Source organism: Antechinus flavipes, chromosome 1, assembly GCF_016432865.1.
Source record: "Antechinus flavipes isolate AdamAnt ecotype Samford, QLD, Australia chromosome 1, AdamAnt_v2, whole genome shotgun sequence".
Taxonomy (NCBI): domain Eukaryota; kingdom Metazoa; phylum Chordata; class Mammalia; order Dasyuromorphia; family Dasyuridae; genus Antechinus; species Antechinus flavipes.
In genome coordinates this window covers 192943075-192959292 of record NC_067398.1, presented here as the reverse complement: position 1 = coordinate 192959292, position 16218 = coordinate 192943075, and the positions used below count along the sequence as shown (strand labels likewise).

The following is a 16218-nucleotide window of genomic DNA, read 5'->3' as shown; positions in this document are numbered from 1 at the left end:
GGTGAACAATTTAAGAATAAACAAGAGATAGAGAAGAAATTTAAGCATAAAATGGACAATTTTGATTTCATTAAATTAAAAAGACAAGTTTTTTTAGTGAAGAAATCAAAACAATTTATATTCTTTTCCCAATTATTAATTGCATTTCTTGTGTTTATTATATTCTCTCCTCTCACCCTGACCTTCTTCAAAAGGGTTTTGCTACTGACATTCCCTCCCTCAATATGTCCTATATCCTCTCCCTGTTCTCGTATCCTTTTCCCCTCCCACTTTATTTCAGAAAAAGATAGATTTCTATATCAATATTGAGTGTGTACATTATTGTCTCTCTGAGACATTTCTGGTGAGAATAAGGTTTACTTATTCCCTTAAATAAAGGGATTTTTTCCTCTTTCCTTTCCCCTTCTAAAAAAGCTTTTTTTTTTGCCTCTTCTATGGAAGATAATTTATGAAATTCCACTTCTTCCTTTCCCACTCTCCCAGTACATTCCTTTCTCACCCCTCAATTTTATTTTTTTAGATATCCCTTCGTATTCAACTCAACTCTGTCTACACATACTCCTTAACTGTCATAATAATGAGGAAGTTCCTAAGAGCTATAAGTGTCATTCTTCCCATGTAGGAATGTAAACAGATAAACCTTATTAAGTCCCTTATGATATTCCTATCTTGGTAACCTCCTTATAAATCTCCTATTTGAAAATTAAATTTTCTATTCAGTTCTGGTCTTTTCATCATGAATGCTTGAAAGTCCTCTATTTCACTGAATGATCACTTTTCCCCCTGAAGGATTATACTCAGTTTTGCTGAGTAAATGATTCTTGGTTGTAATCCCAGCTCCATTGTTCTCCTGAATATCATATTCCAAGTCCTCAGAGCCTTTAATTTAGAGGCTGTTAAATCTTGTGTTATCCTGACTGTGACTACATGATACTTGAATTGATACTTTCTAGAGCCTGCAACATGTTTAATCCTTGACCTAGGAGTTCTGGAATTTGGCTGTAATATTCCTGAGAGTTTTCATTTTGGGATCTCTTTCAGGAGGTGATTGATGAATTCTTTCAATTTCTATTTTACCTTCTGATTCTAGGATACTAGGAGAGTTTTCCTTGATGATTTCTTGAAAGATGTTGTCTAGGCTCTGTTTTTTTGATTGTGGTTTTCAGGTAGACCAATAATTTTTAAATTATTTCTCTTGGATCTATCATCCAGATCAGTTGTTTTTCCAATGAAATATTTCACATCATTTTCTATTTTTCATTGTTTTGTTTTTGTTTTATTGTCTCTTGATTTCTCATAAAGTCACTAGTTTCCTTTTGCTCAATTCTAATTTTTAAGCAATTATTTTCCTCAGTGAGCTTTTATATCTCTTTTCCCAATTTTGTTTTTTAAAACATTCTTCTCATTAGTTTTGAATTTCCTTTTGTATAACTCTCATTTCTATTCCAATTTTTTCTCTTACTTGACTTTCAAAATCTTTTTGAGCTTTTTCATAGCCTGAAACCAATTCTTATTTTTCTTGGAAGGTTGTTGGAGCTTTGACTTTGTTATTTCCTTCTAAGTGTATTCTTTGATCTTCCTGTCACCATAGTAACTTTCTATGGTTAGACTCTTTTTCTGTTGTTTGCTCATTTCCCCAGCCTATTACTTGGCTTTGAATTCTTTGTTAAAGTAGGGCTCTTTTCCAGGGTGGAAGGTATAATGTCCCAAACTTCAGAGATTTTTTGCAGCAGTTTTCAGAGACCCTTCTAGGGACCTAAACACAAGCACAGTTTTCTGCCCTGAAGGTGTGAGAAGGGTCTCTGCTCCATTGAGGCTATAAGTTCTAGTTTGTTAAAGTAATAAAGTCCTTTCTTAGTAAAGAGTCCTATGGGATGAGGCACTCAATTGCTTGCTGGTTTCTCAAGGCCTTCTCTCCCTAGTTGACACAAATCTTTCCTGATAATTTTCTAAGTTGTCTTTGGGGTCCCTTGGCTGAGAGGTCTGGAAACTACCAGTTCTGCCACTGATTTAGAGGCCCCAAAGACCACTTCTCCAGGACCAGGACAGGGGGCTAGACTGGCACTGCCTTCATGGGGATAGTGCACTGGACTCCCATCCTGGTGCCACAGACTTTTCCTGCTGACCTTCTAAGTTGTCTTTGGCTGGAAATTTGTTTCATTTTCTCTTTTTGTGTGTTCTGTTCTAAATTTATTTAGAGTCATTATTTAAAGGAATTTGGAGGTTTTGGAGGAGAGCTCCAGCAAGGCCTTGCCTTTATTCTGCCATATTGGCTCCACCTCCTTTTAAAAAATATTATTTCATTTGCTTCTTGCAATGACTCTATCTTGGTAATGATGATGATGATGATAATGATTGCTAACATTTACATAATACCTTCTATATTCTGGGTCCTATGCAAAGATGAGCATTTTATAAACATCATTTGATCTTCACAATGATCTGGGAGGTATGTGCTATTATTATTCCCATTTTACAGTTGAGGAAACTATGGCCAAACTCCACCCCCCCCCCAAATGACATGTTCAGGCTCACAAAACTGATATAAGACCAGATTTAACTCAGATCTTCCTGACTTCAAGGTAAGTGTTCTGTCCAAGGTAAGTGTGCAAAGATTAGCCACAATTTGGCTAGATGTGTGATTCCAAGTCATATTTTTCATTTTTATTTGAAATTCCTAAAATGAGAAGAAAAAGGCATTTTCCATCTCTAATGTAGTTTGTCTCTTGGATTTTTTCTAAGGCTGTACCTATCCTCTATCTCTGTCTTTATCTGACTTAAGTCCTCTGTGGATACCCAAGTACAGGGATAAAGACATAGTATATATGATATAAGGTTATTTTGTATTATAAGTTGTTTGGCATCTTTAAATTGTTCAAAAAATTCCTTGAGATAAAATATATTTTTGAATGATCCATGTAATCTCTATCTAAATTAGAATCTTCTCTTTTCAATCATCATTATGTATATATATTTTGGTACCTTTTGGAAAACATTTGAAAAGTGCTATTGTAGTAGATTATTTATTAATGGAAATAATACAGATGCATTTTAGAGGAAGTAGAGCAGATAAATTTTTAATTCTCCCAAGTCTATTAATTGTTCAGGAAATAAATATCATTTAGAAAACCAGAGTGATAAAAGCTTTACAATTTTTTCAAGCATTTTCCAGGTAGCTATTACAAATAACTTGGCATGGTTCTACAGATTAGGCAATTCATAAGAGACTGACTGATTTGTCCAGAAGCACAAATATGAAGTAGCAGGGATAGGACTCAAGTCCACATCTTTTTTACATTTAGTACTCTTTCCACTATACCGTAATTAGACCCACAGAATGGCTTAAAACAGAACAAATGATTCCCATGTCTGGGCCAACTTTACTAAAGGAGCCGAGGTGGTAAAGCAACTCAGAACAAATATAATTCCTCACCAAGGACAGGTAGTTCAAGACTTCTGAATATGTGGGTCACTTCACTCCAGTAGGTTCTTGTGGTCACTGCTGCCTGCAGGAATAACAGATGCTGCCACTCTAAGATGAAATCCAATTCCTGTTCTCCCACTGACACCTTAGATCCTTTGCCTGGATCCTCATCCAAAAATTCTTCCTTTCTCTCCTACTTTAGAGCTAGGTAAATGAAGTTGGGGTGGAAGAAGAGCTGAAAAGCAAATTCCTGAGGATTGATATACGTTCCTAGTATTTCCAATAAGGATTTGGATGCATTTTCTCACAGAAACATGATGAAAAATACATTGGATTAAATTGATTTTTGTCTGACCTACAAATCTAGCAAAATATGACATTGTTTCTATGAGGGAATCAATTTCAAATTCTAAAATTTCAATTTCAATTTCAAATTTATATATATATATATATATATATATATATATATATATACACACACACACATGTATGTGTGTATATATAGTTAATAGTGGTCATGCTGGTCCATGCCATAACAAACAGCTGGTATTTAGTTAGCATAGCAATAGATTGAGTGTTGGAGTTTAAGTCAAAGGACATCTCTTCTTGTTAGCTGTGTAATCTTGGATATATCACCTCATCTTCCTGGCTTTTAGTTTCCCCATCTATAAAAATAAGATATCTTGAATTCAGGTATCGCTAAAATCCTGAAGGTCAAAAAAATGTATCATTCTTCCTTACATACCCAAGAACAAGGAGCTCTGTATCTTTTACATACAGCAAATTTTGATTGACTTGAACTAATATAAGATAGAAAAACATCCCAAAGCAATACAAAAGGCTAGGAGTGACAAAATCTCTCATTCTCCTCATATACATTCTCAAAGATAAAATCATAAATTATGCCTTCCATTTCTACGTACAGAATCTATAAAAATTCTGCTTTCATACCATGACTTTTCAAGTTGTATTTTAGTCTGGCTATGATATTTGTAACTAGAAAAAAATCTGAGCTAACAACACTTAAATACTAGTTTCTTGACAGAAGCTAAAACCACTACTAGGGAGAAGAAGATTGGAAGGGGATTCTGTCTAATTCTTAGCATGGCAGGAAGTTTATCCATCAGCATAAGAGGGAAACATAAGTGAGAGGAAGCAAAACAGGACTATTACCTGGTAGAAGTCTGAGATTTTTGTTAGGATTCAGTTCTTACATCATGAATGGCTGAACACAGACATGATGGGTCAGTACTAGATATAGATTTGACGCTTAGCTCTGTCATTTTGCTGTCTATATGATCCTAGGCAAGTTATTTAATTTTTTTGGTTTCCCCATCTATAAAACAATGGAATTAGGCTACATCACCATGATCTAAATTATAAATCTCTTATTCTGATTCTCTGAGGAACAGATCAGGTGAATTTATCAATTTGCCAAGCTTTGGTCAAGAAACCAATGGATCAGAGTCAGAAGACAATCTGAAAAGTTGGAGCAGTGGAAATAATGGGGTGAGGCATAATGGGGAAAACTGTGCTGGATCTGAAAGGATATGAGTTCAAAATCCCAACATTGACATGATTTTAGACAAGCCTCTATGGGTCTCAGTATACTAATCCATAAAATGGAGATCAAACTACTTACAATACCTATATCACAGTCTATTGGGAGAATCAAATGAGAATGTATATGAAGTCTTCTATAGACTAAAATGCTATGTAAATATTAACTATCATTATTAGGCTTTATTGGATGTCTGCTTTTCCTACTTCATCCAAACACTGACACTCATGGAAGGCAAAGACTATATTATATAACTTTGTGTTTGCCATAATCCCCTGTATAAATAGTCTAATGATGCTATGCAAATGTAAGCTGTGACTGTATTTCTTTGTAATTTAATAACTTCATAATATGTACAAATGTGTTTTTGGCTTATGATAGTCCACTGAATAATTCTGTTCAGAAAGATGACTAATGACCATTTTAGCAGCAAAAAATAAAATTAAATAAAATCATCCTGATTATATATTTTCTAATTAAATTTTTCATAATTATAGGATCATAAGATCTTGTTGGAAATGATTTTTAGAGATGTTCAAGCTCAATTCTTTTCTTTTTACAGATGGGGAAATTGATCTAAGGAGATAAAGTGACTTATGAAAGGTCATATGGCTAATAAGCAACAGAGATAAGCCTCAAACTCCACTGCTGTTTTCAATACTATATTAAGCTAAATACAAATATTTGTCATGGCTAGCAAATTTGCTTTTATGCAATAAGGTGATTTGGGTCAGTAATTTGATTATTCAACTACTATTAAACTACAGTGATGCTATGTATGTCAACAACTGACCTTTCACAATAGAGGCCACAAAAATGTGAGGGAAGTACTTATTGGTAACCACTGAGCTACTAATTCCTGTGCATTCATTCTGTAGTTGTTAATTGAAAATATTGAAGGGCAATCCTTTCAGTTTAGTTATGCAGCATTCAGATTAATGTAATTGGTCACTGCACATACTAAAATAAAGTCACAAATATTCTGAAATAATTTTTATTTACCTACTCTGCATTATATATGTAAAATTACTGATTTGCTTAGTGTCTGTCATCTGCTTATCTAGATGCAGTTTTAAAAATCCAGTATTTGCTGTCCTCCAAATCTCAATTTTAGAAATGAAAACCACCCAGAATCCAAACATGTAAGTATATATTTGGTGAGGAGAGGGGAAAAGATATGTTCCAATCTGCAATCCCTGGTATTCTGCCATACTTGGTGTGTTGCTATGTTACTTTTATTTCTGTGGAGAAAAACTTCCTTGAAAAAAAATGAACAGATTGCCCAGACTGTCAGCTTTGTGCAAAATAAAGACTAGCGAGAATTTCATATATCAGAACCTTAGAAAATTATAAAAGAAAAATTGGAATATCAAATAACTACATATTTTAAATGTTTTAGGATTTACCAATAATTTGTGGGACCTAAAATTAGTTTGACAGTGGAAAAGAAGATATTAAATAAATTAGTTGATTTATTCTATCTTACTTTTGCATGGCTATCCTTGCTTGGAATGCACTCCCATCCCAATGCCAGATCTTAAGATTCATTGGTTCTTTCAAAACTCTACTCAAATAACATCTTTTACATGGAATCTTTCTTATTTCCCAAACTTCTAGTGCTCTCTTTCTCCCCTAAAATTAACCGTAAATATATGCTTGTATGTATGTCTATATATACATATGCACACATATACACTTATTCATAGGTATATACATACACACACACATATACTAGACACATACATTGTATACAAAATATTGTGTTATATGCATATATTCACAATATGAATAGATAGATTGGTCAATCGATTTGGAGGCATAGTGGAAATAGTGTCAGATCTAGAATTAGGAAGAGTTCAAATTCAGTCTTGTTAATAACTATGTGGCCTGGTCAAGATATATAACCTATATAACCCAGCTTCCTCATCTGTAAAATGAGATAGAGAAGGAAATAACAAGACATTCTAGTATTTCTGCCAAGAAAACCCCAAATGAGGTCATGAAGAGTCAGGCTTGACGGAAATGACTGAATATATAAATATGTATGCACACATACATTCATACTTGTACACACACAACTTTATAGCTGATTTACATATATTATACAGTCAAACATACATGCACACATACATGTACGTATATATATGTATTTTTATTCTTATAAGTATAGGTATCTCTGATATTTTTGCCAATAGAATGTAAGCTTCCTCAGAGAAGGAATTGTTTCATTTTTGTATTCGCAGAGACTAGACTAGTACCTGGCATATAAGAGGTGCTTCATATGTACTGATGATTGATGGAATGATCTTTAGGAAGAGATTTTTTAGGAACTGTTGCAACTAAATAATGGAATAACAAAAAATCAGCTTAAGTATTCAGGGTAAGACTCAGCAAGCAAAGCTAACACTATTATTGTAGAAGTCCCGCACAGATTCTCCTTGAACACAAGACATTTCAATTTTAAGGCATTAATCTTTTTAAGCCTATATTTGAATTAAGTAAAACAAAAGTAAATATTCTTTTCTATGAGTCAAAAGCTATAGACTAACCAGAATTATATTGCTAAGATAGCACAAAATATATTTTAATTCCCCTAACTCAGGAAATGCTCCAATATTCTGGAAGCTAAGTATTAATGTATATAAATGAAAGAAATCTCAAAATTTCTTCCTTTGTCCAATTATTGAAATAATCATATAGAACTACTTAGCTGGAGATTGACCTCAGTAATTCTTTCCCATCCCTAATAAGTGGGGGAAAAGAAATTTGCTTGCCTTCAAAAAACTAGTTTTTGATCTCATTCGTATCTGAAAAAGACTATGCATTCGATGATTTTTTTTCCATCTGAGGAAGCACCTCATGATCTACAGCAGTCTCTTCCATGAAAACAACATATGGATTTCTAAATATGTCAGCATCAATTATAGATGGAGCCAGAAGTAACCTTTGAAAGTCTACTATTAAATTTTCAATGTGAGTCTCAGAAATTCACAATCTCTACATAATTGTGTTTGATTTACAATTTTGTTGATTGATAGACTTAGGAAAGTTTGAAAAAGGCAGATGAGATTTAAAAATGTGTTTATATATTACTCTTCCCACCAGTACATACATGTGTTGTTTAGCTCAGCAGGCGCTCAGTAGAAGATTCAGGAAATAAAATCATCACCAGATCACAGACTTGGTGAATGCATTATGGAGGACATTATGAATGAATTTTAGCAATTTTCAATGTACCATTTAACAATACTGACAGAAAGGCTGCAAATACTATGCAATCATTAAATCTTAACCCTGGTCATACCTTAGAGTTCCTCTAATTTAACTTTCTATCCTAACCATGAGTTTTTGTATGATATTCATGACAACAACAATTTAGCCTCTACTTAAATACTTCTATGTAACAGCTATAATTTTAAAATTCTTTTTTTATTGAAGTTAAATTTGCTTTTATTGTAATTTTAAGGAATTCTTGAATATATTGGATAATAGGAATGGAGCAAGGGATTAGAATGTTTGGTAAGCACATTAAAGCTTATTCATTAAGCAATATCCCACAGAAATCTAATAATGAAGAACAAACCTTCAAAGCCTTATTCACCCAACTTGAAAACTATTCTCCAGAGAAGGGACTATAACTAGTTCTAGGGTGGGGAGAGTGGCTCTGTAGGTGGCTATCCTCTCAATCATTAGCTCATAATCCCCCACTAGTATGATTCCCTTCAACAATCAGGCAATAGATCAGTTATATTTAACAAAGGCATTTATTCAAATGATATAGCAAGAGCAATAATTATAAATAATTTCCTTCTGCATCAGAAGCACATTTACCACATATACATCCAAAATCTACAAGGAAAAATAGTGAGCAGGAATATAAAGTACAATAATAATAGAGCACACATACAGAAAATGTATGTAGTCATGGTAATTCATAACTATACAAGGTTTTGATTATCTTTTTTCAAAGCATCTTCATAAATTCCAAAGAAGTGGTTCTGCTATTGAGTCTCTGCTGCTAGACAATTGTATCATACTCTGCCAATGGACAGCAACATGGGCAGGGCGCTCTACTACCAACCTCTTCTCAGGATACAGAGTGTCTGCTTGAGAGATCAATCTATTGGTCACCTAGGGTCATTCTTTAATGGGCAACTAAAGACTTTTTTTAAACCTTCAGCACTGAGCTAAGGGTACTGTACTTTCTACATCTAGAGTGTTACTATGATCATTTTAATTGGACTGTTACAAAAACTCTTTCATCTAGAGCAGTCACTCTTCAGGAAAAACTTATGGGATGATATAAACAAGCATATCAAAGAATGAGCAAGCATGGATAGTTTGTCATTTTCAATAGTCAATGAACATTTATTAAGTCCTATATGCCAAACACTGGGGGATACAAATAAGAAAAAGACAGTCCCTGTCCTCAAGGCATTTACAATCTGGGGCAGGTAATGAGAGAGAATACACCAAAGGAAGCTGAAAGGAACTGCCAAAGAGTATCTGCTGAAAGGTTATGATGTTCATGGAGTCAAAACCAAGCAGAGCAATTGGGAGCAAATGAAGAGTTTGTTGAAAACTCCTGAGCTCTTTATAAAAGGAAAGCAATGATGTTCGTGATTCTGCACAACTTGTAATTTTTATTCGTGGGATGAATGATTATTTTGAAGTCATAGAAGAGGTTGCTGCACTGCAAAGCATCAATGGAACAACTACAGGAGAGGATATCTATGAAAAGGTTTGCCAAACTATGAATGGTTTGGAGCTGGACTGGGCTAAACTAGCCAGCGTGACAACTGATGGTGCTCCTAGCATGGTGGGGTCTAAGAAAGGAGTAATTGCTCGCATTAACCAAGAGATGGACAAACATAACCATTCTCATCCAATAGCCATACACTGCCTCATCCACCAACAAGCGCTGTGTAGTAAATCACTGAAGGAACTCTGTTATGAAAATTGTGGTATCTTGTGTTAACTTCATTAGAGCTAACGCACTAAATCACAGACAATTTCAGGAATTTCTATCTGAGCTAAATGTTGAGTATGAAGATGTTCTGTATCACACAGAAGTCCATTGGCTGAGTCGAGGGAGAATTTTGAAATGTTTCTATGACTGACTTCTACAGATTACAACTTTTCTGCTTCCAAAAAACAAAGAAGTACCACAGCTCAATGATGCAGAATGGAAATCGCACCTTGCCTTTATGACAGATGTAACAAAGCTACTCAACAATTTCAATATGCAAAGGAAAGGGGAAGCCCATCTGTGATATGCAATCATATGTCAAAGCATTTGAAGTAAAATTAGGCCTCCTTATCAAACAAGTGAAGGAGGAAAACTTCTGCCATCTCCCCACAACTCAAAATCTGTTAGCGGAAAAACCGCTGATTACATTCCCAAACAAATCATGTGTGGATTCACTGGAAAAATTGCAAAAAGAGTTTCAATTTAGATTTAAAGAGCTTCATCTCCATGAACAGGACATATAGCTGTTCCGTAATCCATTTTTTATTGACATTGAAAATGTGGATACAATTTACCAAATGGAACTGGCTGAACTGCAGAATTGTGACTCTCTAAAAGACGCATTCAAGTCAAGCAGCCTTCATAATTTCTATGCATCTCTCCCCTCTGAGACATATCCTCATCTCAGAAACCATGCACTCAAAATGGCAACCATCTTTGGCAGCACTTATGTCTGTGAACAGACTTTTTCTAGAATGAAACATTTGAAATCTCTAACCAAATCAAGACTAATGGATGCGCATTTGCATCACTTGTTACGACTAGCAGTGACAAATATGGAAAGAGACATTGACTATCTCATTAGCCAAAAGCAGGCCCATAGTTCCCATTGAAATACTGGTAAGTTTGTTGATTTAACTTTACTTCATTTTAAATATTGTATTTGTTCCCGTTTTGTTTCTTCATTTCAAAATAAGATATATGCAGCGTACATAGGAATTTGTTCATAGTTTTTGTTTTTACTATAGTCTGGCCCTCCAACAGTCTGAGGGACAGTGAACTGGCCCTCTATTTAAAAAGTTTAAGGACCCCTGATCTTTTTGTTAGGCTTATCCAGCTACAAAAAAGGAAAGCCATTATTTCTTACAGTAATAGTGGTATTCTATTTTTTTATAGCAACTTATTTGGGTTTTCTTCTTCAAACTTTATTTGCTATGCCATTTCATGATATATATTTAATAAAATATACTGTTTATGGTAACTTTAAACATAAAGTTGGTTCCATATTTCTCTTTCTTGACGTTCTGGATGTTTTTTCTTGCACTATAGGATAGCATGGTTATAACTATTGATTTTTAAAATTCTGAATAATGTTAAAAAAATTTTTAAAAAATTCTGAATAATGTGCTTTTAGTTGTCATTTTCTTTTTGTATTCTTCTTCAGGAGATGTGATTCTTTTATGCAGCAAATTATTCCCTTCTTTTTTTATTTATTAGTCATTTCCTTTCATTTAATTAGATGATTAATCCATTCATGGATTTTAAATCATTTTTAAGTCACTGATTTTTAATTTGCTTTCACCATTTCTTTTGTATTTATTTTGCCTCACTTCCTATTTTAAGTCAGTACTTTATCCATAAAATCAATTTCAGGTAAAGAACTTTTTTCTGGTTATAATCTGTGAATTTGATCAATCAGCATTTTTTTTTAAGATTCAAAAATTCTGGGCAGTATTTCTTGTTTCCTGTGGTATTATGGTCAAATTTTTAGTATTATCACTTTTTTAGGAGGTGGAGGAGAGTTTTGATTATATATATATATTCACATCACATATATACATACATCTTGTTTTCAAGATGAGCCACAATGAATTATAGAAAATTCATATGATCTTTCAAAGTTGTTGGGTTTTGGCTTCTATAAAATTTTCTTTTATTTCCAAATTTTTAAATTCCATATGAGACATTCTCTTCATGATTCTGCTATTTTAAAAGATTTTCTATTGCTGTGACTTCATGTCTTAGAGATATATACCTTGAGAGTTCTGGTTTCTAGAAAATTTTCCATTCTATTTTTTGGTGGGTTTTTTTTTGACTCATTTCTCTTCATAATGTATTCTTTATTCATTATGGTCTTTTTTTTATTTTATTTTTCCTCTTCTTGAAGCTATTGTGTGTGTGGGAAAATTAATTTATTTCCTTGTAATCTAGACTTATACCTAGACCATCTCTTTTGTACTTTTTGTTTTTCAGTCTTTTTCCTTGTATTCCCTGTTGATTGCCTCAGGCTGTCCTCTTCATCTTTTTTCTCTTTTGCCTTTGTGGCAAAGTTTTTCTTTTTTACAGATTCCTAAGGCTGAGGGCATTCAACATGCTTGAATTTGAAGTGTAGATGTACAGCTGGTTTCCTCTTTAAAACATATAAATCTTCAAAGGAAAGATAATTAGATTTTTTCTATCCTCTTTCTTGGGTATGAAGGTATCTTGCTTTCGAGCCAATCATGCAAGCTTCAACTTCTACACTTTTCCCCAATATATACACATTCAATTGTACTTCCCTTCACAGAATTAGATAGATTTACTAACTTTGCCTTTTATTTGATGTGGGTTATGAATAATGGGTCATGACCCAGCAGAAACTTATCAGAGGTCATCATAACTGAATCCCAAATTTCAATTATGTGAGATTATGTTGGATGCATAGGTTGAAAGTAAAAAGACCAAAATCATTAAATATTTAACTTCTCCAGTGTTATGTAATTGCACTTTTATCTTGTACTGGATTGGTTTTTTTATCTTGTTGATTCAACTGGAATTACTATTGATTTTGTGCATATTTCCTTTTTTTTGATGCTGTTAGGTTGGAGAAGATATGCTGAGAATGAATTCATATCATCTTGCCAATTACATGACCAAATCATACATAGAATTTTAATCCTTTTTACTTTGGGGAAGTCATAGAGAAAAATTTTGCTTTCCTTATAGAGTTTTTCTGCTAAAATAAAATCAATAATGGCAATTCTGTTATTTTGTTTTCATATTAGATTTTGTTTTCCATCATAGTCAATTTTGCCAGCCAAGAAGTTTTGGTCTAGGAATTATTTTTGTAAAGATACATAATTGGGACATCAAACAATTCATTTATCATGCCTTTAAAAGAGTTCTGCACACTCATGTCCTTACACACTTTGCAGGATGTTCTTATTTAGGTGTGGTTTCTCTATAATGAATACTCAATTTTACCCAGAAAGTTTTAGCTTTAATTAATTAATTAATTAGAAGTGTTACATGGAAGAATATCTATATCTAAGTGATGATTAGATGGGGATTAAGCCACATTGACATTCTGAAAAAGGGGACTTTTGAATTAAATTTAGGAGAAGAGTTAAATAGAAAAGAAGTAGAGGCAACTATTGACAGAAAAATATCTCATTTACAATTATGAATATGGGAACTAAAAAAATAGGGTTGGGCATAGGAAGTCATTTTTATTTGACTGACGTAGAATCTATATTGTGGAGTAATGAGAAAGGACTTTGCTAAGACAAGAAACTCTTCAGTGAACATGATAGTGATATGGTATTTAAGACAATTTGGATTAGAGCAGGAATTCACAGAAGGTAGGCAACCTTGGATAGGAGGCTATCTTGAAATTATTGAAGTATAAGGTAAGATGGACCTGAGACTTGATAAAATTTGGGATGTAATATGCAAAGGAAAGAGATAAGTGGAAAATGATCTTGAGGTTACAAGTCTAAGGAATACATGAGGTGATGGTGCTATAGACAATGATGGTGAAATTGGGGTCACTGGGAGGGAACAATAATCACAGTAACATTTTAAGAAAATATTCAGGAATAATATTATGAAAAAATATTAAAAACAAGTATGTGGGATTTTCCCATCCACATCTTTTCCACTCACTTCCCCCCTCCCCCCCCAAAAAAAAAACCCCAACAACAGCAAAATAAATATGAATTTGGCAGGATAGCACTATAAAACCAACTAAAGTTTAGTTAGAATACAGTTTTACTATTCCTATCAGCTCTTTGTACAGATTATTTTTTTTCTTTCTTTGGTTTCAAAATTGTAGTTTTAGACACAGGGAACTACTTTTCTTTAAGTGGATTTGATCATGTATGTGACTGTCAGGCCACTGTATGTGATTGTCAGTTCATTGTATGCTTGCCAGTCAAGTCTGGTTTCTCAGTGTACCACACAGCTAACTTTTAAATTGAGATGTGACAGTAAATAATAAGGTACACTTTCATTCTGAACACATTTTATATATATGTGTGTGTGTGTGTGTGTGTGTGTGTGTGTGTGTGTGTGTGTGTGTGTATTTTAAGTGCTTATCTTAAGTATTGTCCCTTGAAATCTGCTCTACTTATTTGGAGAATAATTTGTACTAATTTTATATTCAATAACTGAATCAATCATGCATATTTTACCATATATCACCCTCCTAAATACATTTGAAAGATTTTAAATAGTTAAGTCTCACTAACTGTGGTATTACCTTTAATTCTTTTTATCCAAATAAGTTTCTCAAGAAGGAATGTTTTACAGCAAACATTTATCAGTATATATTTTTTCCCTCTGCTAATTCTTGTCTGGAAATGTTATACATTCAGAATTATTTCCTTTCGAAAGCTAAAATCACCATAGTTTGAACCCATTTTATGTGTTTTTGATCCAGTCAGGAGAAAAACAAGTCTGTCGATCATTTTAAAAGCTCCAGGATACATTTTTTATCTTCTTGGTGGTGGTCGTAATGGCAGAAGCAGATAAAGAAAACAAGAAAACTGTTAGAGGTAGGGATTCAAAAGCTAATGTTGTTTAATTTGGAAACATTTGGCTAATGAAAGAATTTATATTAATGAAAATTTTTGTCACTCAGGGATATTTGTATCAGTGAAAAAAGAAGAAATCACTAAGAAAATAAAATAGTTTCAGATGATTTCCTATAAGAATCATGCTCTAATTATGACCACTTTATTATTAAGAATTACTTTAGGAAGGGGAAAGACTAGCTGGTGATGAGATGAATCTCAATACTTAATTACTTAAGCATTACTCAATACTTACAGAAACTGCCTCCAGTATTTGTTTGACTGCCTGTGCTGCATCACGCTCACTGTAATAGCCTTTTTCCACAATTCTAAAAAAAAATTAAGGAAATATATGCATTCAGACTGGAAGATGTAGCGTAATGAACAGTTAACTAAAATATAGTAACATTCAAATAGTTAAGACTGGGTTATCTTTTTCCCTGTGAATTACAGAGTTTAAACACTGAAATATCTTTGGATCCCCACTTCCTTTGTTAAATAAAAAGGATTTCTTTTGCTTTGTCTTGAACTAGCAACCTGTAACTAAAAACCCTTAGTGCCATAAACTTTGCAAGTTAACAAAAAAAATTTGCCTTTTATTTTTAAAGTCTTACTTGGGCCTTGTGTGATATAGATACTATTGTTGCTACTCCTCCTATTAATATATCGATACATCCATGATATCATCAATATGGATACTTTATCCAATGGCAAAGATGGCATCCTATCTATGTCCTCTCAACCCATGTGGCTCTTGTCTATGTCTTTCATTAAGTCTGCAGGCAGTCTATCGAATGTACTGAGAAACTTTCTTCTTCTTTTTTTTTCTTTCTTTCTCCTCTTCTTCTTCCTCTTCCACTTTTCTTCTTCTTTCTCTTCTTCCTCTTCTTTCTTCTTCTTTTTCCTCTTTTTCTTCCTCTTCTTTCTTCTTATTATTCATTTCCCTGCTTCCACTACCAGTAACATTACTACTACTATTACTGCTGCTGCTGCTCCTGCTATTGCTACTATATTACTACTAATATTATTATATTGCTACTGCTTCCTCGATATTTCAAGTCTTTTTGATTTGTGCTTGGAGACTTCCAGATTTCTTGATATTATATGGGTACCTATGAAACTACTGCTGCTGCTGCTACTACTACTATTACTATTACTACCATTATTTCCTCAAATTTCAAGTCTCTTTGAGTTTTCACTGTAGGCATTCCCTTTATCATTGCTGATTGAAACCATTCTACAACTGAGTAGACAGTTCTGAAGAATAACTGTGGCTAATAACTCTGTCACCCTAAAGCTAACCAATTTTATAATTAACCTTTAACTTAGATAGAATGGTCTTTGGGCAACAGACATAAACAGAGAGGGACAAATCCTTAGTGATATAGTAGCTAGTACTAAATAATATATGAAAAGACGTGTAGAATGAGCT

At 33.4% G+C, this 16218-nt stretch overlaps 1 protein-coding gene across 1 annotated transcript in view; it reads right to left on the bottom strand.

Moving 5' to 3' along the window:
• CAMK4 (calcium/calmodulin dependent protein kinase IV) overlaps window positions 1-16218 on the bottom strand; it is a 185682-nt gene that overhangs the window by 53656 nt on the left and 115808 nt on the right. Inside the window, exon 5 of the mRNA XM_051994391.1 lies at window positions 15043-15115. Coding sequence (XP_051850351.1) covers window positions 15043-15115 — 73 coding nt within the window. The remainder of the gene's footprint in view (window positions 1-15042; window positions 15116-16218) is intronic.